Raw genomic sequence first — 25,192 nt, forward strand, 5'->3', positions numbered from 1 at the left:
AGCTATAGATTTCTAGATCCCTACATTGCTCTAACAATATATTTGGTATTTTGTACCTTAAGCATTTTATTTCTTGTAGCTATTGTTATCAGCTATTTATATTCCTAACACACCCAGGAAAGAAAGAAAAATAACTAAATTGAACAGTGCCTCCATACAACACGGAATCCAATATACAGCTATAAATGTGTCACAGCTCCGTGCCAAAATCCCACTTGGTTTGCTGGATTATGTAAAAATTGCTTTTAAATATATAAACACAAATGAATTATGTAAATATGGTCAAGCTCAAGAAAGTCTTTCCACCTATAAATTGTACAGTAGATGAGCAAAACCAACATACAAACAACTGTATAAATAAATATGAGCAAAATCCAAACACTCGTATAACCAACATATACCAATATAAAAAGAAAGGCAGTTAATTAGTGCATTATTCACAAAGCAATCAGGCAAACGAAAGAACCGCAAAACAGAGACTTCCAATTATACGAAAATATAACAATAATAAGTCACAATATTGCACATAATCAAAAACCGTAGGTAAAATACCTGCCCCAATATAATTGTGAAATCCAGTAATACCCCACCCCCCCTCACAATATAAACATTGGATAAAGAGTCTTGCAAGAGCTGGTCTTGTGATTCTTGGAAGTTGTCTCCAGGGCTATCTTTCCAGACTACTCCCCCTTACAACTCCTTTAGTTCCGCCAAAGCTCCGGGCCACAAATTTAAAGCATCCCTTTTCACTACTCTATCTGTTAACTAAGATGATGATAACTCTCACCAAAAATATAATCAAGAAATCCATGTTATTGACAGAAGCAGCTACATGAGATTGCATATTACATTTTATATAACCGAATTAAAGTATTCAATATACAATTTCTTACATAAGTGGCAGCTCAGAATCAGCTCTGGTCCTGTCATGCACCTTGATCTGTATAAGTGCACCTAGATTTTGCTCAATGCGCACAGCTTTACAGAGCAAGAGGTCAGAGGTTGCAGAGTGTCAGGCGCCGTCTCTGCACTGACACTTGGTGCAGGAGACGGACGCCTGCGCCTTCCAAGCAACCACGTCCTGTTGCCTAGCAGCGGGACGCTATCTTTGCTCACCTGTCTGCAGCCAGCATGTCTTACCGCCAAAATCTCCCTAACCCTATCAGGAGGCACCTTAGGGTATATAAGGCAGCCTCTGACACATGTCTAGTGCCAGAGTATTTGGTCTTCAGCCCTGCTCCAGCGTTTGTTCCTGTGTTTCTGCTATTTGGATTCTGACCCCGGCTTGTTCCTGACTTCTCTTTTGGTTCCTGATTCTGGCTTAGAGTGATATTTGGTATTGACCCGGCTTCCTGACCATTCTCCTGCTTCTGATTTGGCTATATCCGTTCCTCTGGTTGAGACCCGGCTTGCTGACTACTCTTCCATCCTGCATCCTGGTGGGCTGTCTCCGCTGCCTCAATTGTTACCTCGCCAGCTGACTGATACTGAGGGCCGCAACCTGCGCGTTCCGTGCAGTGAAGTCCATACCTCCTTGCGGGGGTTCCTGGTGAAAATCAGGGGTGTGTTAGACTCCGCGCCTCAGTACTCAGTAGCGCCAACTGCTGGCAGGTATCATCAATTCCACCTAGTGATTCTGACACAGAGGAACAGAAGCTTGCACTAGCCAAGGGGAGGAGATGGCCGAAGTAAAGGTGTTTCTAGTAAGGTTTGGAATAATGATGAGATTTAATTTTGCTCAGGGAGATTACTGAAACCAGCTAAGGGGCGTTTTTAGTTATGTGGAAAGAAACGTGGCCATTTTTACTCAAACGAACGCAGAACTAATGGTCTTTGGTATTTTATGCTTTTAATAGGACCCAGTTTATACCCTTATGGTGCACTACTCAGCAGAAGTGTATTTCTAGACAGCTTCACACACACACACATACACACACACACACAAAGGCCAAACAAAGTAAATACAATGCCAATATCCCCTCACTCTCATGTTAATTAATTTAAGCCATAAATTATGCTAAATTGGGAAAAACTGAAACAAATGTTATTTAATAAAAGGGGAGGCCCCCACAGCCTAAGAGATTGGACTTTCATGTGACATTTACACTTTACCTTTTCACATTTTTCCAATCTACAAGCGTGCCCACAATATTTTGCAGGCACGTCCTGTGCGTTCCGTAAATGAGGCCCACTTTATTCCTGTGTTCTTGCTAGCATTATAGTTGTTTATATAGTGCATCTAATCTAACAGGAGCACAATGTAAAAATTTAATTGTGCGTATCTTCTTTAAATTATACTTTATTTTGGTAAACACAGCGCAATATTTATTTAACTTCATTTTCTGTATATCACTACAGCTTGCATTGCGTATGTTGCTATAAATATGATATTTTAGACATACAATTGAGTTACATTGTACTTAATCTTAACAAAAACATCAATGTGATCTAAATTTGGCACATGTTCGTCACTTGCATTTAATTCTGAAACTGACTCATACCATCATGTTTTCTAACAATGAACTCAGATGCTTTCTTGCAATGTTTAACTTTCTAGGGCACCTTAATTAAACAACAGATTCGGTAGCATTGTAAATAAAATGTATAAATTAAAAACAAAGCAAAAACAGCGATGATTTTATCACTGACCTATATAACCAGGGCACAAGATTACACTCTGTATACTGCACCAGAATCTGCAGTCCTCCCCAAAATAATTATCCTGCATTGCATTTATATGCTAGATTATAACGAATTGAACTTCAGCGCTGCAGAAAAGAAGTACACAGTCTTTGGGAGAATCTTAGGGAGAGATTCAATTAGCTGTGAGGTTCTGCAGTAGTATCACGCAAGAATATTATTCAAATAATTTTATTGAAGACAGAACAAAGGAAAAAAACTATATAAATATCAAGATATCCACAGGCATCATTTTACAGAATAATGAGACTGTCATAGACCTTGACAATACTCGAAAAAGTAGACAACAGTATAAAGTATGCTAAAAATAGAGTAAGCATAGCAATAATATTTCTTTTAATTAACCAAACAGTAAGGGCTGTACGTCTACAGTTGCCTACTAGTTCCCTCCCCTGTTCTGTCTCTAAGCATAATGAATGGTAAATGTAAAATACATCTCAATTTGCACAAGGACATATGCACACGTGCATGTACATTTTTGGTACCTACAGAAATGCAAAAAAAAATATAGGCATATACAACTCTACATGAGGCCCTAAAGATATAAAATAAACCCTACACCCAAAATAACGCATTGAGGAGTATAGTAATGTGTACGTGAAGATTATAGGACACTCTTACAGCAATGTGCACACATGTAAAACATGCAAATTATAGTATAAATAGACATTTACATCAGGAGTCTTACAACTTTGAAAACAAAAATGTTCAAAAGACCACAGAAAATCAGATTTTATAGGTCCTTTTTTTTGGCGTGATCTATTTCATATCAGAAATTTACCTTTGATATAAATTGAGAGTAGTAGATTTTAATATTTCTGTAAGATACTAAAATGTGCGTTTTTAATACTTACTATCCCCCAAAATGTAAGATTGCTTTTCTCATAATGGAGGTCATTTAGGGCTAGATTTACCAATCTGCGGGTTTGAAAAAGTGGAGATGTTGCCTATAGCAACCAATCAGATTCTAGCTTTCATTTATTTAGTGCCCTCTACAAAATGACAGCTAGAATCTAGCCCTTAGACTTGAACATGGGGGCATTTTTTAAGTATAAAATATGCTTTTCGTACGGTGTACCTCTGAGCGTCTTGAGAGGTGGAACGAAAGATGAAGGGTTGTGTAAACATTTGGCAAGTACAGTAAAGGTGCGTTCATGTGTTTGCAATCCACTTAGAGGTCAAGACAGACACAGATAAGACTGTCAGGAGGTGTATCTGTTGCAGCAGCTTGACCCCTGGATGATCATCAGCACCGACATTGCTAGTGTTAAACATAAAGACCAAAGTTCTACCAGCACCGCCTCTCATACCATAGGCTTCTGGTAACAATTTAGAGGGGACAAACACTGAAAAAGCTGTTACCAGCACTAGGCTATGACAGGCTGGTCTGATGACACTAGAACAGGGAAACCCACAGTGTGGTGATTCCCTGTCATAATGTCACAGTCTTAGTATGTTCAGCATGGGGTTTAATTCCTTAGGGGACTCGGGCCCACAAAAAATAATGTCCCCCCCAGATAGCTGAGTGCTGAAAGCACTAGGGATCTTCCCAACACCCCTTGCCAGTAAGTATTGGTGTAATCTAGTATTTAAGTATTTTTCAACTGGTGCACTACTATAGAACTACAAATACCAGCATACACAGGCATCTGGGACCTGTAGTGCAGCAGAAAAGTACTGTTAGAAAAGTCACAGATATCTTAAAAAAAAAAATTGTTGTTTTTTTTTTTTTTAAAAAAAACAACATATTTTTTGTTACCCATTTATTAGTCACACAAATCCATAAGGATTATCTTCTTTTTCCAGCCATCTTTTAATCCATGAGGAAAAATATAACAGACCCAGATACAGCAGATATTAAGTAGCAGGAAAGACAGGCCAGGTAGGTTGTCAGCTACTAATAAATACACAATGGCAATTGTCTGTATTGAGTGTTCTGTAATTGCAGCTGACATATGCATAGCACAATTGCTAATGATTTTCCTTTGGGCATATCTTGAGATGTGTCTGCTTTAAAATATACTTACCAATACACCTTACAACTTCTCACAAGTCGGGACAAACCTGGCGACTTGTGGGACAGCCCCTCAAATCAGACTGCATTGGGACAGTTTAGGGTTATGTTAGTGCTGGCACAGAACATTCCTGTATGAATCATTCTACGCACAAGTCCTGAAATGCAATCCATGGCATTAACGTGAAATCTTATATGTAAATATGAAGGAAGTTGTGGCAGAAATTTGCGCAAATAAAATTTTGCAGGGAACAGATGTTTTACAGAGGTGAAAATGTCCGATGACACCATCTTTAATTGTATAATCTATAGATAGAGCTGGGACTTATTCATATTACTATTTATATTACTATTGGATAATTATGTTTCTTCAGCTGCTAGTATCTATTACGAGTATCACTGTGAGAATTGATCTGCCCTGTTGTATTTGGTAAAGTCTTTCACAATAAAGATGAAATAACGAGATGCGCACAGCTAGCCTGTTACAGGACAATATTTGAATGGATTGTAACACAGCAGTCAAGAATCAAAAGATAGTCCACATCTTTCACAATTACAATCAGACCACAGATTCAGGGTGCTCACTGTTACAATTAGTGTGTGGTTATGCTTGCAATAAAATGAACTGTGAGATGTATGTCACTGTCAATAATCTCTCTCTCCCAAGTGATTGCCAAGTTATTAGATGGCTATGTCAATAAGTAAAACAGGATTTTTTGAAAACAATAATACAATAATACAAAGGATAAAAGGATAAATTATTGTTTTCAATAAATCCTGTTTTAATTCTTGACATAGCCATTATTATTATTATTATTATTATTATTATTATTATTATTATTATCATAGATTTGTAAAGCGCCACAGTGTACCGCAGTGCTGTCCAGTAGGGAAGACAAGGACATACATAAAACAGGAAATATGTAAAACAAGAACAGACAAGGCAGACAAAATAAATGGAGACTTGAAAACAAAGGGTATGGAGGACCCTGCTCATTAGAGAACTTACATCCTAAGTGGAAGAGGGCACAGCTGAAATAAGCGGAGCGAGTGTGGCTCAGAGTGGAGATTGGGATAGTTGTGAGGGTGCATTAGTGTGAATAGTGTTATCGGGGATAAGGTCACCTCTAAATAAGAGACGGGTTTTCAAAGAGCATTTAAAGATTTGAAGGCTGTGGGAAAGTCTGATTGAGCGTGGTAGGGAATTCCATAAGTGAGGAGCAGCACAGGAGAAGTCTTGTAGGTGGAAATGAGAGGTGGTTATCAGAGTCTAGACAAGGTGCAGGTCAAAGGTAGATCTAAGAGGGCAGGAGGAATAGTATTTGATATGAGATTTGAGATGTATGCAGGGGTGTTGTTGTTGAGGGCTATGTAGGTAATCATGAGTAATTTGAATTTGATTCTGGAGGACATGTGGAGTCAGTGTAGAGATTTGCAAAGTGGTGCAGCAGATGTAGAGCGGTGAGAGAAGAAGATCAGTCTTGCAGCAGAATTTAGGATGGATTTAAGTGTGGATATGTGGGTGTTAGGAATGCCAGATAGCAGGAGGTTGCAATAGTAAAGACGGGAGATGATGAGAGAATGGATTAGAGTTTAGGTAACATGTTGAGTAAGAAAAGGTCGTATTCTGGCAATGTTTTTAAGGTGGAGTTGACAGGACTGGGAGAGAGTCTGGATGTGATGATTAAAACAGAGAGTGGAGTCAAGTGTGACACCAAGGAGAGAAATAGGGCGTAGTTGGAGAGAGAGGCTGGATCGAGAGATGGTTTATTTAGAATAGATGAGATGAGCACATGTTTAAAGGTGGTTGGAAATGAGCCAGGGGAGAGAGACATGTTGAAGAGGTGAGTTGGAGGTGAGCATGCAGTGGAGGAGAGGGAACGGAGTAGTTGGAAGGGAATAGGGTTGAGTGGACAGGTTGTAGGATGAGATGATAAGATGAATGCAGAGACTTCGTCTTCAGTTACTGGAGAGAATGAATGAAGGGTGGATTGGGGAGTATAGGTAAAGGTGGGTAGACTTAGTGGAGTGAGTGGAATTTGGCATTAGGAAATAAATTGTTGAATGGTGTCAAAATTGTCTTTGAAATAGGTGGAAACATCATGGGCAGTGAGGGAGGAAGGAGGAGGAGGTGCAGGTGGACAGAGAAAGAGTTGTAGGTGGCAAAGAGGTGACGTGGGTTAGGAGACTGGGTGGATATTAGAGATTTGAAGAATGCTTGTTTGGCCATTGAAAAGGCAGCGCTGTAAGATGAAAGGATGAATTTATAGTGGAGGAAAATCAGGATGGGAATGAGATTTCCTCCAGTGGCACTCTGCAGGGCGGGAGCACTTTTGCAGTTAGCGGGTCTGTTTGTTGTGCTATGGTTGAGGTTTGGATTGTCGGAGACTATATGTAGTAGCTGGAGCTGCATTGTCTAGGGCTGAAGTGAGTGTTTTATCATAAAAAAAAAGGCAGCCTGATTAGGACAATGCAGTCATTGGAGAAAATAGTTGTTTTAGGGAAAATGAGAAGTGGATTGGGTTAAGAGTACTTAGGTTTTGTTGTGTACGTGTGTATTTGGGTGCAGGGGGGAGGGCATGAGGTAAGGTGAGGCTGAAGGAAAGGAGGTTGTGGGTGGAGAGTGGGAAGGCTAAATTGGAGAAATTATAGATGAAGCAGTAGCAGGAGAAGACAAGGTCAAGGGAATGCCCATCACAGTGGGTGGGAGATGAGGTCCAGTGGGAGAGATCAAAGGAGGAAGTAAGTGAAAGAAGTTTAATGGCAGAAGAGACAGTGGAATTATCAATGTAAATGTTGAAATCACCTAGTATGAGTGTAGGCAGGTCACAGGATAGGAAATAAGTGAGCTAGGCCGCAAAGTTAGAAAGCCATCTTATAACTTGGCAATCACCTGGGAGAAAGCGAGATTATGGACAGGCACATACACCTGTCACAGGTCACTTAATTTCAGGCACAACCACACACTAATTGTAACAGTGGTGCTGAAAGTCTTTCACAAACCTATAAAGGGTGTCTGTGGTGAGTTGTAGTGACTTTTCAGTGCACTACACAGTGCTGCAATCTCAAGATAGCATAAAAATAGAAGATCATATTCATACAATCGATCCTGATTTTGTGTATCAAAAGAGTAACATGTTGGTTATCATAATCATACAGCACTGGGGTCATGAGTTCGATTCCCGACCATGGCCTTATCTGTGTGGAGTTTGTATGTTCTCCCTGTGTTTGCGTGGGTTTCCTCCGGGTGCTCCGGTTTCCTCCCACACTCCAAAAACATACTGGTAGGTTAATTGGCTGCAATCAAAAATTGACCCTAGTCTCTGTCTGTCTCCCTCTCTGTCTGTCTTTGTGAGTGTGTGTATATATTAGGGAATTTAGACTGTAAGCTCCAATGGGGCAGGGACTGATGTGAATGAGTTCTCTGTACAGCGCTGCGGAATTAGTGGCGCTATATAAATAAATGATGATGATGATGATGATGATGATATATAGCACATTTGATTAGGGTGTGCATCCAGGGAAATCTAAAGAGGGATACTTGGCGCAATGGTGCAGCGCAGAGGTCTAGCACCACCCAGGGGTGTGTCTAGCATCACCCAGGGGGCAAGTCTAGCACTATTGTGCCATCATGTCATTAATCCCCCCTCTCATCATCATATTCCTTATCAATCCCCACATTTCCCTCACTACGGTTTTCTATGACCTGGGAAACCGGTAAGTGTTCATGCTTCCACTGCGCATGCTTTGTAGTCTCCTTCTCTTGGAAAAAGGAAACATTACAGTGCCCTCAGTTCATATTATGCCAGTAGTGCCCCTAGATCACATTTTACAACACTACAGTGCCCTCAGTTCATATTGTGCCACACAGTAGTGCCCCAATTCAAGTTATGCCAAATGCAAGTGCCCCCCAGTGTTAGGAGCTGTCGCGGCTCGTCTGCCTACTTTTTGTGCCGCATCCTGGCTGTTGCCCTGACAGCCGGGATGTCACTTTTTGCCCCCACGTCCCAGCCGGGATTCTCTGCTGCTCACCTCTGCATCCCGGCAAAGATCTGACAGCTGAACGCGTGTGCAAGAGCTGATGCCCTGAGCTTCTGATTGGCCGCTTCTACTATTTAAAGCAGGCAGGACGTAGCCTACCCTGACGGTTATACTGTTGGGCCTCACATTATCTGACCAGCTCCTGTGGAAACTCTACCCGATTACTGTCTGATTCCTGTTGTGACCCCTGACTTGTTTCTGGACCCTGCTTGAACTCTGCTTGAGCCTGACCTTTGACTTAGTTTATTTTGTTTCTCCTTGCTTGCTACCAGCGCTGACCTTTGGCCTGTCCCTGATTAACCTGCTTGCTACGGATCCCTGACCCTGGGACTGTTCCTGACCTTCATCCTCTGTTTTTGTTGTTGCAACCTTTTATCTCTGCGCTTCAGTACTGCATATAAACTTCTACTATGTGTTATGGCCACCAGTGTGTCATAAACATGTAGAACTAGTGGAAGAGGTCTTCACCTATAACAACCGCCTTTCCTGTAGAGACTGGTTATGCTCACAGGTACTCGGATGCCCCCAAGTCTTATACTCAGTGTAGTACAAGTTTATGGTCACACAGCAGCACACAGGAGTGGGAGGTAATACACGGAGTAGGGACAGGTCAGAGCTCTGCGGTCTGGAACAGAGATGGCAATGTCTGACTGGCCTAACAGAGCACAGGAAGAAATGTCAGATACAAGCAGGGTGAAGGCCACAGGCAACGATGCAAATCCGGGTAACAGGCAGAAGGTCAGGGCGACAAGTGATGGTTCAAAGTCCAGGTAACATGCAGAAGGTCAGGGCAACAAGCTATGGTTCAAAGTCCAGGTAACAGGTAGAAGGTCAGGGCAACTAGCAGGTATCAGGATCCAGGAAACAGGCAGAGGTCATACACAGAAGTCAATCCAAAGGTTTTCACCAAACACAGCACAGGAGCAGGTCAGCAAACTGGTAACAAAACGCTATAACCGGCAGGGAGGCTAAGCCATCCCTGTCTTAAATATTGAAGGGAGCCAATCAGGGCTTAACCCTGAAACTGTCCCCAGGACTTGCCTAATTAATTCAAGAGTAATTAATTAGCCCGCAGGCTGTTTCTTTTACTCGGCACGCGCGTCCGGCTGTCAGCGTTGCCGGGACGCGGTGCTGTATCAGAAAGCATCCCGGCAGTCTCCTTGGCAGCGGTCGGGACAAAGGGAACCGGAAATGACGTCCCGGCTCTTGCCATAGCAGCCGGGATGCTGGAAGAGAAAGCAAGCCGCGGATCGCCGTGGCTCGTGACACTATGCTAGAGTTAAGATCTTGCGGCATCTGGTACCTGTGAGCGCAACGAGCTCTATGGGAAAGGTGGCTGCTATAAGCGAAGACCTCTTACCATCTGTTCTAGAAGTTTATGTCAGTAACCATTAGTTGTAACACCCAGTTCATAGCATGCCAAAAGGAAGTGCCTCCCAGTTCATACTATATTGTTTCATATATACACACATGATGATTATAAACTTATAATAATAAAACTCATGTAGCTCTATTTCCCTAAGTGTAAATGACCTCTAGAGCCCAGAGCTCTTCAGTTATGGAAAGGAGCATGAGAGGAGCTGCTACTGCTGGGCATGTATACCCTGTGCACATGCCTATGTTGGTTATTTATTTTTGCCTGCTGGCTAGTATCTAACACACCTTTTATCACTGTGAGAATTGCTCTATTCAGTTGCATTTAGTTGTGTCTTTCACAAGCTTATAAAGTGTGGCTGAGGTCAGTCACACTTGCTGTCATCACTTAGACTGTGTACACAGTATACTGCATTTTAGTACTGCCAATTCAGTAAAGCACAGGTATAGCTGCAGCGCAGCAGTACAGCAGCTGAAATTCATACAATTGCTCTTGATTTGGTATACCAGAATTAATAGTACTACTGATTGTTTATGTTTACTGGCACGTAGCTAAGAAACCTTTGATCTCTGTGAGAATTGTTTTGTATAATTGAACAATATATGACAGTATCATTTCAGCACCATTTCCCATATGTCCTTTTGTTTGTTCTATTAACAATTATATTTATTAAACATGCCAAAACAGAAAAAGAGTGTGGTAAAATTGTAGACTCAAAGCATGGCTTTTAAGAGAATCATCTATTAAAATGTCAGCAAGCAAAGAGATGAAATTGTATTTTGACCAGCCTTGGTGAGGTAAATGAGAAAAAAATAGTCATTCTGAAGTGAATCAGCAGTAGCTCTACCTAAAAATCAGCATACAAAACCCTCTTGTAATATCTCTGTTGACACAAACTCATCTCAGGATGCCATTATCAGATAAGACTACTGAAAAAAATATTGATTATGTAAATCTTTTTTTTTTTAGTCTGGATCTCTTTGAAATGAATCGAGCAGATAGATATAAAATAAATATGTTATAACTACTATTAAATGTTTATGAATAAAAGCTTCTCTTGAGGGGAGGGTTGTAACAGCAGTGGATCCAGACGCTGAAACCAGGCCTCCGATTCCATGCATGAACCAGAAGCCCGCACATGCTCAGTAGAGAAAGAGAATGGCCTCCTCAGTGACAAGTAACTCTTATTGTTCCAGATAGCTTGTACCATGACTCAGCTGCCGCTGCAATAACATATTTAACATCTTGTTAAAAGTAATTTTTTTTGTATCTGCGCAACAGTTAAAAAATTACTCTTATCGCTGTCATTTTAATAAATAGAACCCTAAGTGTTATACCCCACACTCAAAATTGAGAATTATACTCACCATTAATTTCCTTTCCTTGAAATACTCCATGGCAGCTCTATACTTTCCCACCCTTGTTCTGACACTTATGTTATAATACGGCTTGGGAAGTTACGGAAGACACTGAGGAAGAGGAGGAGCTGCCTTATATAGGGGCCAGGTGGGACATAATTCTTCCTGTCTACACTAGCTGATTACGGATTAACCCATTGTAGGGGCTGCCATGGAGTAGGGAAAGGAAATTTAATTCCAACACCCTATTCTCCAATTAAGGTTAAAGCTAAGAGAAAGAGTACAGCTTTAGAATCTTTAAACGCCTTGGTAAAAATAATGCATTTTTAATGCTAGTAGAAGCACGTAAATGGATATGAGGAAAGAACGTATTGTTTTTAATGACCTCATACCTACTTACACTAGCGAATGAGGTCGGGAGCAGTGGCAGCATGGCAACTTCTTTTGGACACTTCATGTTCTATTCACTCAGTGGAAGAGGGGTCAATGGAGTGTCCTCCATTGACCTTCCTCCCCCCCCCCCCCCCCCCCCAATTTCAAAAGTAAACACACAGCACCACACTTACAATGTTAATCGTGTTTTTCTAACACCAATGGGTAATCTTCTTTAATCACCAGTTGGTAAAAGCCTGACTTATCATGGTGATTTACACTGTTTTGAGGGTGAGCAAAATAATAGGTGAAGGTAAAACAAATGTGTCAAATAACAGAGATCAGTAACAATGTATTACATGAAGTCAGAATATTGATTGGTATGTTAAGTATAGAAAAAAGAATAGGATACATAAAAGAAGCACAAGGGAGAGAAAAGGGAGAGGACATGAGGAGAAAATGAAAGGAGACAGGAAAAAGTGAGAGGCGAAATCAGAATAAGCGTCCCATGTTCTGGGGGGAGTTATTACTGCATAGCTAGAACATTCCACTTCATCCAAACTGCAGAGAAAAGGTTTACTGGGTCTGAGGCACACAATGCTTCCATTGAATGGGTACACCAGGTTTTGTTATGGATCTCAATCTTAGAAGATATATCGTTTTTCCAGGATTTAGAAATGCAACATCTCGCTGCTAGGGTGATGTTGGACAATGACAATATCAAGGTTGTTAATACCTTTAGGCTTTTGGTTAAGCAATGATAGTAGTTGGTGACTTGATTTATAAGTGAAAAGACATCTTTCCAAAGGATCTGTATTGGAGAGCATGCCCAGCACATATGTGGAAATGCCCCTTCCCAACAATAACCATAAAAACTAAGTGAGAAAGTATGAAAAATGTGGAGTGAAATTTTAGTCCATAGGTATTTTGTATACATTCCCCTTGAGTATTATACTTATAGATGACATTGATGCACGATTCCCACTTAAGTATGTGCAGAATTTTGTTATCTTTTTATGTGTTTATCTATTGTTTTATATAAAAAAAAAGTAGAGCTCCTGAATAAGGGCATTTGAAGAGGGATTCAAATACATGTTCTTGCATATTCCAAAAGTATAGGGCTGATTGAGCGAAATTAATTACTTTCCTTTATCTAAAGAGCTTTGAGCTGGGAATATTAAACTGCTTTAAAGGTCAGAAAAAGTTTACCAATCAACCAAAATCTGTCAGGTGTCTAATCTGAAGGAACCGTGGGTGATCCTTCATTGGAATGTTTCAGGATGCAGTCTAAGAGTGATTGTTGGTTGTGTCAGGTAGGGGAGAAAAGTAAAATGTATTCAGGGGTGTTAAAAACTGAGCTGACCATTGTTGAAAAAGATTGAAAGTAGTGGGTATGAAGAGACTGCCTTGAGGATGTATCCAAAGTACACAGTCTGTTGTGATTTGTGAATATTGAATTTTCAAGACGAGTCCATCAGCAGAAAGCAGAGGTCTTATGTAGTTGATTTAGCTGGATGAGTTGTGCTGCTTTGAGATATCCAATTAGCTAAGAAGCTGTAAGATCCTCAATTTGTCTAAGACAAATAAATACGTCCCTACTAGTCTACGGGGGTTAATCCCAGATACAATGCACAATATATTTCTGAAGGTCCATAACATCTAAATGTGGTATAGGAATAAGAAAAGACCCTTAGAAGTATAGAATTGTGGGAGAATGTTCAATATTGAGGAAAGGATGCAGCCTATCCATACAATGGGTTTACTAGACCAGTTGTAACCTTGATAGGAGTGATAGGAAATTTTCTCGGTACAGCTGATCAAATTAGTAAAGACCTTGGTATTGCCATTTAAATTCAAAGTTAATCTCTAAAAATAATTGAAGTGGTGCTGTTAAGGAGCTGCTCAATGCTTCAGGCTTATTATGGCTTGTTTTAAAACCCAACATCCACCCAAATTTTGCTAATTCAGAAAAGAGATGAGGAATTTGGCATCACCTGGACCCAATATCCACCCCAACAAAGGTGTAGTAGGTATTTTTGTGTATTGGAGATTGCTGGAAATAGGAAAGCCTCTAATGAATTAAATGCATGATAAAAAATATATAATTATAAAGGCATAAATTACAATCGGTAATAATGGCAAAGTAATCCAATACAAATAATAATGTCAAAGAGCCAGTAGGCAGCATTATGCAAGCAACTAGAGCATACTCAAGTAGTGATAACTGGTATAAAGCCCTATATTACCCTCAAATTGCGGAATACTCCATGCTAGGTGACTGTATGGGCAGGTTGAGAAGAGGCATCCGAATACAGTGGTGGGAGTTTGGGCTTTATGGGGCACATTTGCCATTCTGAAAGATCTTTGGTGTTATAAAATCATCCATTGGGAGCCACAGTTAATTGTAAAGGGACACCTCATCTATATTTTCTCTGTGGCTGGAGGTGCTCTGTAAGGGGCCCATGAAGGATATAGTAAAGTCTAACTTATACAAAAAATAACCATTAACTGTAATTGTATCAATAACTCTTTATAAATGTTCATCCGCTTGTAGGGGTAGTTTAGGTGTGACATTTCAGAAGCAGATATAAAGTGGACATAACAAGTCCGTTATTCTTTAGACCCAATGTTATCCTCAAGTGGTACAGACAGGCTGAGTGGAGACATCCAATTTCAGCAGTGGGTGTTGTAGAGACTTTAGGTACAGACTCTGTCCAGAAAGATTTTTGATGTTATAAATCAGGTATTGTGCTCTGCAATATGTTTAAAGGACTAATTTAGAGTTGGATTTAACTCCATTTGTCAAAAGTAAAAATATGAAATTTCATATTGTCCATAATTATATTTAAGCATATCTTAGACTTGTGACCCATCATGGATTGGGGGAGGGGACTGACAAATTTTAGCCTGGGGGCAAGACTCGACTTGCCCACTATGGGACTGGACCATTGGCAGATCCCTCTCTGCCCCCCAACCAGCCTGCCCCTGTCATGGAGACAGGCAAGTGTAAGTCAAGTACAGTAAAGGTGTCTACAAGTATGAGTAGCTCATCCCTTGGAAATTCAACTTAATTAAACTTGGACACATCTCCAGAAACATTTTTCTAGATCTCATCAAACGCTAAAGAAAAGATGGCCTAAAAGAAACAAGATCTGTCCTTTGATGGTGCAGTAGTTTTTCCTCGGGGATACCCTTCTATAGTCTACTGACAGAGGGCTCAATAAGCTCTAAGAAGCTGCAGCTCTATTTTGGGAAGATCTGGGAAAATGTGGAGGAATACGTCAAACTTGAGGTGAAGGTTGTTTTGTCTGGCCCTATTTCCTGTATCCTCCTGTCTTTTTTTAATAAGGCATTATTGGAATAAATATCTATTATATCTGAATTGGCATAAATCTGAAATAGCATTGATTGTTGTTCTCTTTCAGCAACCCATATACAAGAAAGGCAGTCTCTCAGGTTAGCTTCTTACTGGTGTACTCATGTCAGACCCATTTTTTTTACAATATAGGGAATCTAAATCTTTCTTAGTCATGGGCCCTGTTTCCTAATTGCCTCCGTTTCCACATCAGTGAAGTATGTGGTTCCGCCATTGTGAGGCCTCAATATTGAGTTATTTTTCCAAAACATGTCTGATCCCTGAGGCACTTCTTCATTTTGGGAGACATCAGGCAGGCTAGTGAAGTTAGTGAACCCTGTATATATAGAATAATTGCCAAAAATCACCCGAGCAGCATGAGCTAGAAAGATAAAAATATACATTTTATCATCGGAATAACCACATATTGTGGTAGAAAAACACTAGTAGTCAATTTTGTAGGTGATCAGAGCAATCCTTATATTACATAAAAGCATAATATAAAAATACAACAAAATAAAATACAGTCACTAAAACTGTGTTCACACTGTTGCTCCAGCAATATCCTGGGTATACGAACCTGCGATATTGAGGGATGACAGCGCCTCCCACCCCAGCAATATCCTGGGTATACGAACCTGCGATATTGAGGGATGACAGCGCCTCCCACCCCAGCAATATCCTGGGTATACGAACCTGCGATATTGAGGGATGACAGCGCCTCCCACCCCAGCAATATCCCGGGTATACGAACCTGCGATATTGACGGATGACAGAGTCTCCCACCCCAGCAATATCCCGGGTATACGAACCTGCGATATTGACGGATGACAGAGCCTCCCACCCCAGCAATATCCCGGGTATACGAACCTGCGATATTGAGGGATGACAGAGCCTCCCACCCCAGCAATATCCTGGGTATACGAACCTGCAATATTGACGGATGACAGAGCCTCCCACCCCAGCAATATCCCGGGTATACGAACCTGCGATATTGAGGGATGACAGAGCCTCCCACCCCAGCAATATCCTGGGTATACGAACCTGCGATATTGAGGGATGACAGCGCCTCCCACCCCAGCAATATCCCGGGTATACGAACCTGCGATATTGACGGATGACAGAGCCTCCCACCCCAGCAATATCCCGGGTATAGGAACTCGGGATATTGACGGATGACAGAGCCTCCCACCCCAGCAATATCCTGGGTATACGAACCTGCGATATTGAGGGATGACAGCGCCTCCCACCCCAGCAATATCCCGGGTATACGAACCCGGGATATTGACGGATGACAGCGCCTCCCACCCCAGCAATATCCCGGGTATACGAACCTGCGATATTGACGGATGACAGAGCCTCCCACCCCAGCAATATCCTGGGTATACGAACCTGCGATATTGAGGGATGACAGCGCCTCCCACCCCAGCAATATCCCGGGTATACGAACCCGGGATATTGACGGATGACAGAGCCTCCCACCCCAGCAATATCCCGGGTATACGAACCTGCGATATTGAGGGATGACAGCGCCTCCCACCCCAGCAATATCCCTGGTATACGAACTCGGGATATTGGCGGATGACAGAGCCTCCCACCCCAGCAATATCCCTGGTATACGAACCCGGGATATTGACGGATGACAGCGCCTCCCACCCCAGCAATATCCCGGGTATAGGAACTCGGGATATTGGCGGATGACAGAGCCTCCCACCCCAGCAATATCCCGGGTATACAAACCCGGGATATTGACGGATGACAGAGTCTCCCACCCCAGCAATATCCCGGGTATACGAACCTGCGATATTGACGGATGACAGAGCCTCCCACCCCAGCAATATCCCGGGTATACGAACCTGCGATATTGACGGATGACAGAGCCTCCCACCCCAGCAATATCCCGGGTATATGAACTCGGGATATTGACGGATGACAGCGCCTCCCACCCCAGCAATATCCCGGGTATACGAACCTGCGATATTGACGGATGACAGAGCCTCCCACCCCAGCAATATCCCGGGTATACGAACCTGCGATATTGAGGGATGACAGAGTCTCCCACCCCAGCAATATCCCGGGTATACGAACCTGCGATATTGAGGGATGACAGAGCCTCCCACCCCAGCAATATCCCGGGTATACGAACCTGCGATATTGACGGATGACAGAGTCTCCCACCCCAGCAATATCCCGGGTATACGAACTCGGGATATTGACGGATGACAGCGCCTCCCACCCCAGCAATATCCCGGGTATACGAACCTGCGATATTGACGGATGACAGAGCCTCCCACCCCAGCAATATCCCGGGTATACGAACCTGCGATATTGACGGATGACAGAGCCTCCCACCCCAGCAATATCCCGGGTATACGAACCCGGGATATTGAGGGATGACAGAGCCTCCCACCCCAGCAATATCCCGGGTATACGAACCCGGGATATTGACGGATGACAGTGCCTCCCACCCCAGCAATATCCCAGGTATACGAACTCGGGATATTGGCGGATGACAGAGCCTCCCACCCCAGCAATATCCCGGGTATACGAACCCGGGATATTGACGGATGACAGAGCCTCCCACCCCAGCAATATCCCAGGTATACGAACCCGGGATATTGACGGATGACAGCGCCTCCCACCCCAGCAATATCCCGGGTATACGAACCTGCGATATTGACGGATGACAGAGCCTCCCACCCCAGCAATATCCCGGGTATACGAACCCGGGATATTGACGGATGACAGAGCCTCCCACCCCAGCAATATCCCAGGTATACGAACTCGGGATATTGACGGATGACAGAGTCTCCCACCCCAGCAATATCCCGGGTATACGAACCTGCGATATTGACGGATGACAGAGCCTCCCACCCCAGCAATATCCCGGGTATACGAACCCGGGATATTGAGGGATGACAGAGCCTCCCACCCCAGCAATATCCCGGGTATACGAACCCGGGATATTGACGGATGACAGTGCCTCCCACCCCAGCAATATCCCAGGTATACGAACTCGGGATATTGGCGGATGACAGAGCCTCCCACCCCAGCAATATCCCGGGTATACGAACCCGGGATATTGACGGATGACAGAGCCTCCCACCCCAGCAATATCCCAGGTATACGAACCCGGGATATTGACGGATGACAGCGCCTCCCACCCCAGCAATATCCCGGGTATACGAACCTGCGATATTGACGGATGACAGAGCCTCCCACCCCAGCAATATCCCGGGTATACGAACCCGGGATATTGACGGATGACAGAGCCTCCCACCCCAGCAATATCCCAGGTATACGAACTCGGGATATTGGCGGATGACAGAGCCTCCCACCCCAGCAATATCCCGGGTATACGAACCCGGGATATTGACGGATGACAGAGCCTCCCACCCCAGCAATATCCCGGGTATACGAACCCGGGATATTGACGGATGACAGAGTCTCCCACCCCAGCAATATCCCGGGTATACGAACCTGCGATATTGACGGATGACAGAGCCTCCCACCCCAGCAATATCCCAGGTATATGAACCCTGTATATTGACGGATGACAGAGCCTCCCACCCCAGCAAATTCCTGGGTTGACACTGAACCCTGGTCTGCCCGGGTCTCCCTGGCAACATCACAAGAGAAGCTTTGATTGGCTCCTCTTGTGATGTTAATTTGTTTTTGAAAAACCCGTGTCTCAACATTTAGACTGGCATCTACCCGGGTTGGTCTCGGGAATAACCCTGCAAAAGACCTGGGTCATCCTACCTGGGTAGATGCAGGGGACCCCGTTCACACTCAGCCTCGACCCGGGTTACTGGGGCTCGTCCCGGCATTAATCCGGGTTTTTGAGGCAGTGTGAACAGGGTATAAGCCTATTAAGCCATAGATCATGCTGAAATATATGAATATTGTTGTAAATACCCATCTCTCATATATGTGAATTGCTTAATCTGAGTGAAATGCGCTCTTTTTCAAACCCACAGTTTAGTAAATATACCCCTAGGTATATTATCTTTTAATTGGTATAGATCACCACTAAAGGACACATGCAAACATGAAAGTTTAGCTTATAAAATCACAACAAATATTTCCTTTACAAATGCTGCATGTAAATGAAACAATACCTTTATTACACATATCTTCTTAGTGTGCCTGGTCATGACTGCTTCAAAGTATGCCGTTGGCAATATGGGAGTAGATACATTTCTATGCCAACAGAATTATAGGACAGTCCTGAGATTTGTCCCTTATCATTCAATATATGAACAGTATAGTACATTTTGCATATTCTGTATGTAAGGAACAATTCTCATAATCTATATTTATTCTCTGGGCTGTATTGTTTTTGTTAATATTTATTAATCAAGTGTTTAAAATACCAAAAATGTCATTATAACCATGAGTGTATAATGTTTCATTTATGTTGCGTTTGTATGTATCTTTGTTGTCTGCATTTGTTTTCCAATGATGCATATTACCCACTTTATTTGTGGCAAACCCCAGTGACTCTTCCATTTATTTCAGATTTTAAGCCCAACAGTTTAGAGCTGGGAAAACATAGATAGCATTTAATTCTGATCTCAGCACACAATACAAGTGTCCTTATACCTCACACTAGGATCCACTCTTTTGTGTGTGTTCTTCCTCTGTAAGAAGTAGTCTAGCTTGCAGGGTGATATTTATGTTTAAAAGAAGTGACATCTCTTCAATAAAGAAACAGCAAGAAGACAGTTCCTGGCAGTGCTAGAGAAAGGGTCTGAGACAAAAGGTGGGGAAATTGCAGGTTGGCGGAGAATAAAATGTGGAACAGAATAACAGGAGCTGATATAGAATGATGTAGAACAGATTCAGGATTAAATCAACAAATATTAATATCATCTCTTATACCAGTGTTGGCTAACCTGTGACACTCCAGGTGTTGCGAAACTACAAGTCCCAGCATACCCTTCCAGCAATAAGCCGCTATATATTGGCATAGCATGCTGGGACTTGTAGTTTCACAACACCTGGAGTGTCACAGGTTAAACAACACTGTCTTATACCGATGTATATTGTGAACTACAAAATTATAAACTTAAAAATATGTCTTGGTGCCATGCTTTCAACTAACTCATCTAATTACAGGGGAATGGTTTTGGCAATGATTGTGGTATATCCATGCAAATATACTTTTAGGTGAATATTTTAAATAACATAGCATGGGATTATCTTACTGAACACATGTATCTGTTTTCAGGAGATTCATCGAGATCAAGATAATCGATGATGAAGAATATGAAAAAAATAAGAATTTCTTCATTGAACTTGGAGATCCAGAAATGCAAAGAGGAGGTAAAAAATTAGGAGGAAATGAACATATGAGTATGGAAAGCACCAAGAGATCAGTGAGAGAAGAAGGGGCGGTGTAAAGGCAGAAAGACAGAGGATTAGAGAGACAGGAAAAGAGTCATTCGGATTATGGTCCTTGCTATTTTTGTTCTACAATAACATATTTTATTCTTCTTCTAGGCGAGTCTGGTGAGAAATGGGTGGTCCCGATCAAAGCTGGTGAGGACATGGCAGGGAGTCCCAGCTTGGGGGAACACCGCAAGATGGAAGTCATAATAGAGGAGTCCTATGAATTCAAGGTGAGGTGGAAGGGAAAAGTCACAGAGGTTGGATTAATTAGAAATGTTCTAATGTACTGTACACGTCCGAGTGTCACCATGCTCTAGCTCCTCAGCTTTCCATTTCTGTTCCATCATCATGTATCCTGTGCTATGTTCCTCAGTTTTTGACCTTCTTCTTTTTGTTCTCCGGTATGTCACCTTATGCTGCCACTATGACCTCACCCTCTAATCCTTCACCCATCTTACATTTCCCATTGTGGCCCACATAATATTGTCCCCCCTTCCTGCCCTATATTTCACAGACTGAAGTTATGTCCTCATCATGTCCCTTTTTGTGACTTATTTTCTCGTCCACATGACCACTCTCACATGTAACCATTGGCTCATACGGTCAACATGTCCTCTATTTATAACTTATTTTCCCATCCACATGACCACTCTCACATGTAACCATTGGCTCATACGGTCAACATGTCCTCTATTTATAACTTATTTTCCCATCCACATGACCACACTCACATCTAACCATTGACTCATACGGTCAACATGTCCTCTTTTGAATTTTACATAGAGCACAGTAGACAAGCTGATAAAGAAAGCAAACTTGGCTTTAGTTGTTGGGAGCAGCAGTTGGAGAGAGCAGTTTGTGAGCGCAGTCACTGTCAGCGCAGGTGAGCATGTCACACACTATGTACACGTTTACTCTCTGCACGTTCATTTTTCAATGCCAGCTGTCTCGAGCTTTCCCTATAACACAGCCATCCATGCACATAGTCCCCAGCATTGTTGCACACTTAGGCACATTTTATATAATAACCGCCAGTATGCTCACTCTTTGCACAAGTAATTTACATGCACATATGCTTTCTCCCACCTCCACACCACTAACGCTGCTTCCCCCTGTTCCCACCTTCCACAATGTCCTTCCCTGGCATGCTACCTATTCACTGCCCCCTTTTCTTTACTCTTTTCTACGCTGTCTCTCTCTCTCTATCTTTCTTTTCCTCAACATTCTGTCTATTCCCCTCTTTTACTCCACCTTCCTATTACTATATCTTCCCCCTTGTTTTTCCTTCTATCTTTTGTTTTTGCCCTTTTCCCCCTTCTCTTTTCCTCGTTCTGGCACTGCCCTCCCCCTCTCCCTTTCTGCATGTCCCATCCTGGGCAGGAGATGATGATGATGAGGAGAGCAGTGAGGAAGGGCTACCCAGTTGCTGTGACTACATCATGCATTTCCTGACCGTCTTCTGGAAGGTTCTCTTTGCCTTTGTGCCCCCCACTGAATACTGGGGGGGCTGGGCCTGCTTTCTGGTCTCCATCTGCATCATTGGGATCCTCACTGCTGTCACTGGGGACCTGGCTGCACACTTTGGCTGTACTGTTGGCCTCAAAGACTCCGTCACTGCTGTGGTCTTTGTTGCTTTGGGTACATCTGTACCAGGTATGGACTGCTCTGACTAGTAGGTGATATTGTTTGTGTGTGTTGGGGAGTGCGGGTGGGCGAGGGGCGGTATAATGGGTAGTGAAGGATTGATACAGAGGCCATTCAAATGAACAGACCCTAAGACTATGAGGGTAAGTGAGTCTATTAAATATATTTTTGTCACATAATAAACATAAACGAACAAACATTAATCATTTCAGATTGGCCGACACACCTTCAGAGAGTCTGTATTTCAGAAGAACTCTTGTGAGCTGGTTTATTTCACATTACAGGTGGCTGTAAGACAATATGTTTACAGAAACACAGGCCGTCTGTAGGAGCGTTGCCTAACCTGGACTTGTATTTGTTCTCTGTTGCTTCAGGCTAGAGGTGACTGAGACAGTCAGTGGAGACCACCACTTCTAAAGGAAGTATAGAAAAGTATAGAGAGGATTTTAACCGCATACAGATTGAGGTTAAGTAATAAACATCGACATTTAGAGAGATACAGTCAGCAATTTTAAGGTATAAATCACAGTTCATCCCTTTTGTTATTGTGCTGAGGCTCTTAGTTTAGTCTCATTTCAGTTTTTAATTGTAAAACCAGAAATAGAGCTACGTAAACAGAAGGACCAAATTAAGTTGTGTTCTTACTGATCCATTTTAAGACTCAGGCATACGTAAAGGATTTATAAAGGGAATATTAGGACATAGCGATCCATATTGTGGCCTTTAGGAAGGATGTGGTCCTTCAAAGCAATTTTTGGTCCCGATCTTTCCTGACAACCTCCGTACACTTATTTTATGACAAATTATTTGCTAGTGTTTGGCCTGCAATCCTGTATTTCTTACACACACTGTATGTGGCCTTCATTGTGTTGATTTGTAGACAGTCCTGCTTTAGAGGAAGTGCCATATGGGGCTAATGAAAACTGTGTATATATTATATATTAAAAGGCGTGGTGTAACTCTCTCTTAAATTATTACAATGTATTTACTTTAACTATAGTTAACTATACATTTTTTTTGTCCCCTCAGACACATTTGCCAGCAAAGTGGCAGCAGTCCAAGACCCCCATGCCGATGCCTCCATTGGTAACGTGACAGGTAGCAATGCAGTAAATGTATTCCTGGGCTTAGGAGTGGCATGGAGCATTGCCTCTATATATTGGGCTGGGAAGGGCAAGAGCTTCCATGTGGCCCCGGGGAGCCTGGCCTTTTCTGTCACCCTCTTTACAGGGCTCTCTATTTTCTGCCTCTGTGTTCTCCTTTACCGCAGACGTCCTCCGATAGGGGGAGAACTTGGGGGCCCACGAGTTCCCAAAGTCCTGACTTCCCTTTTTTTCGTCGGGCTGTGGCTGGTGTACATCTTACTTGCATCCTTGGAAGCTTACTGCCACATCCCTGGCTTTTAAAGATTTTGTGTCGTAAGAAAAATAAATAAGGCCGGTCTTAAATTAAATTTGTCTTCCCAGGATCCTTTGAACGGTTTCTATAGAACTTTTTAACTTTTCATGGGACACAAACAGATATCACAACTGAGACAGCTATTAGACAACTATATCAGCCTTGGGCAACATATCACTGCTCTTTAAGGTGTTGTCTTCCCAGGTTCCTTCTCGTTCTAGGACAATTATTTGGATTGATGTACATGACAAGTATTGGTCCTACATTCGGGCATTTCATAACCACAGAACTACGGAGAGCACTGTTATATCTTAGATTTTTTGGGGCAATTATTACTGACAACATTGGGATTGTTATGACTCTGTGAGGCAATAAACAACAACTATATCAATGGAATCCGACTGCCACGTCCAGAAATATTACTCCACTGCCAGGCGCAGTTGATGAGTGTTATTACTACTACTAAAGAGATTGGGGCTTCCTCGCCTTGTGTTTCCTGAGGCTATTGAAGTGACACAAACTGAGAATAAAGAACAACCATATCCAGGGCTTCCATTGCCCACGCTGGGCAACATGAGCTATTCCTTTGTAAGGAATTGCAACGGAACTGGAGAATCGTATGGCTACATAATAGGGCAATTCTAATTCTTATTATAATAGATGGCATAGGACTTGGTATCCTACAAAGGAGATAATGGATGAAAGGATGGGCATCACCGATATTAGAGAGCTATTGAACTTAAAATTTCAGTTGCTTCAAATTAAAGTGCTGTTATCAGCATTCACAAAAACTCATGCTTAACTATCAGTAACACATTATATTTGATTTAAGGGTGACTTATTTTTTCCAATGTTTACCAACATTTCTGGCTTTGAGTGGAATGTAGAAAGCTATTTAGGTCCTGAAATGGAAAGTTTCAGGAAATGTCTAATTGTACAGTATATTTGTGAATGTTAGTAGATGCCCTTTTATATTTGATCCACGTGTATTTTAAGTTGCATTATTGATTTCAAAACAAACAAATGGAATTATGGACATTGGTAAAGAGAATACCAGTAATGAGTATGTAGGACATGTGAAGAGGGGCTTTACATATATTATGGAGTAGAGGCTCCAGAATAGTCTGGGAAAGAAGGGGGTAGAAAAGGGGATTATTGAAAAGACAAAAGGAAGATTGAAACAGAGAAGGTGGTAAAACATGATGAGGTTATTTTTGGCACTGTGTCAATAAGATTGTGTCCTTGTGAGTTACCTGCACGTAAACTCACTGTATATTCTTTATAAATAATGTGTGTGCGTGTTTGGATCATTATAATGTAAATATGACATTTGTGCGACTTGTCTAATGGTGCTGTGCAGTGTGTGTCATTAATCAAGGGTGCCGTGTTTGATTTTTTTGCGTGTTGCTTGTGAGTGTAGGATAAAGGTACACCCTTGAAGACGTCTGTAGGATCAGTGGAGAGCGTGGAATAATTGTGGCAACATTTTGAGGTGTAGCCTTACAGGACACGTGTGTTATGTGAATACTTGCTACCAGCGT

The 25,192-nt window shown here is 42.3% G+C and overlaps 1 protein-coding gene across 1 annotated transcript in view; it reads left to right on the top strand.

Annotated features, from left to right (window-relative positions):
* Window positions 1–24,608, top strand: part of LOC142103586 (sodium/calcium exchanger 1-like) — a 57,521-nt gene extending 32,913 nt beyond the window's left edge. Inside the window, exons 3-7 of the mRNA XM_075187661.1 lie at window positions 20,449–20,543; window positions 20,721–20,839; window positions 21,393–21,492; window positions 21,990–22,262; window positions 23,283–24,608. Coding sequence (XP_075043762.1) covers window positions 20,449–20,543; window positions 20,721–20,839; window positions 21,393–21,492; window positions 21,990–22,262; window positions 23,283–23,659 — 964 coding nt within the window. The 3' untranslated portion in view covers window positions 23,660–24,608. The remainder of the gene's footprint in view (window positions 1–20,448; window positions 20,544–20,720; window positions 20,840–21,392; window positions 21,493–21,989; window positions 22,263–23,282) is intronic.
* The last annotated feature ends 584 nt before the right edge of the window (window positions 24,609–25,192 follow it).

Source organism: Mixophyes fleayi, chromosome 10 (genome assembly GCF_038048845.1).
Source record: "Mixophyes fleayi isolate aMixFle1 chromosome 10, aMixFle1.hap1, whole genome shotgun sequence".
Taxonomy (NCBI): domain Eukaryota; kingdom Metazoa; phylum Chordata; class Amphibia; order Anura; family Limnodynastidae; genus Mixophyes; species Mixophyes fleayi.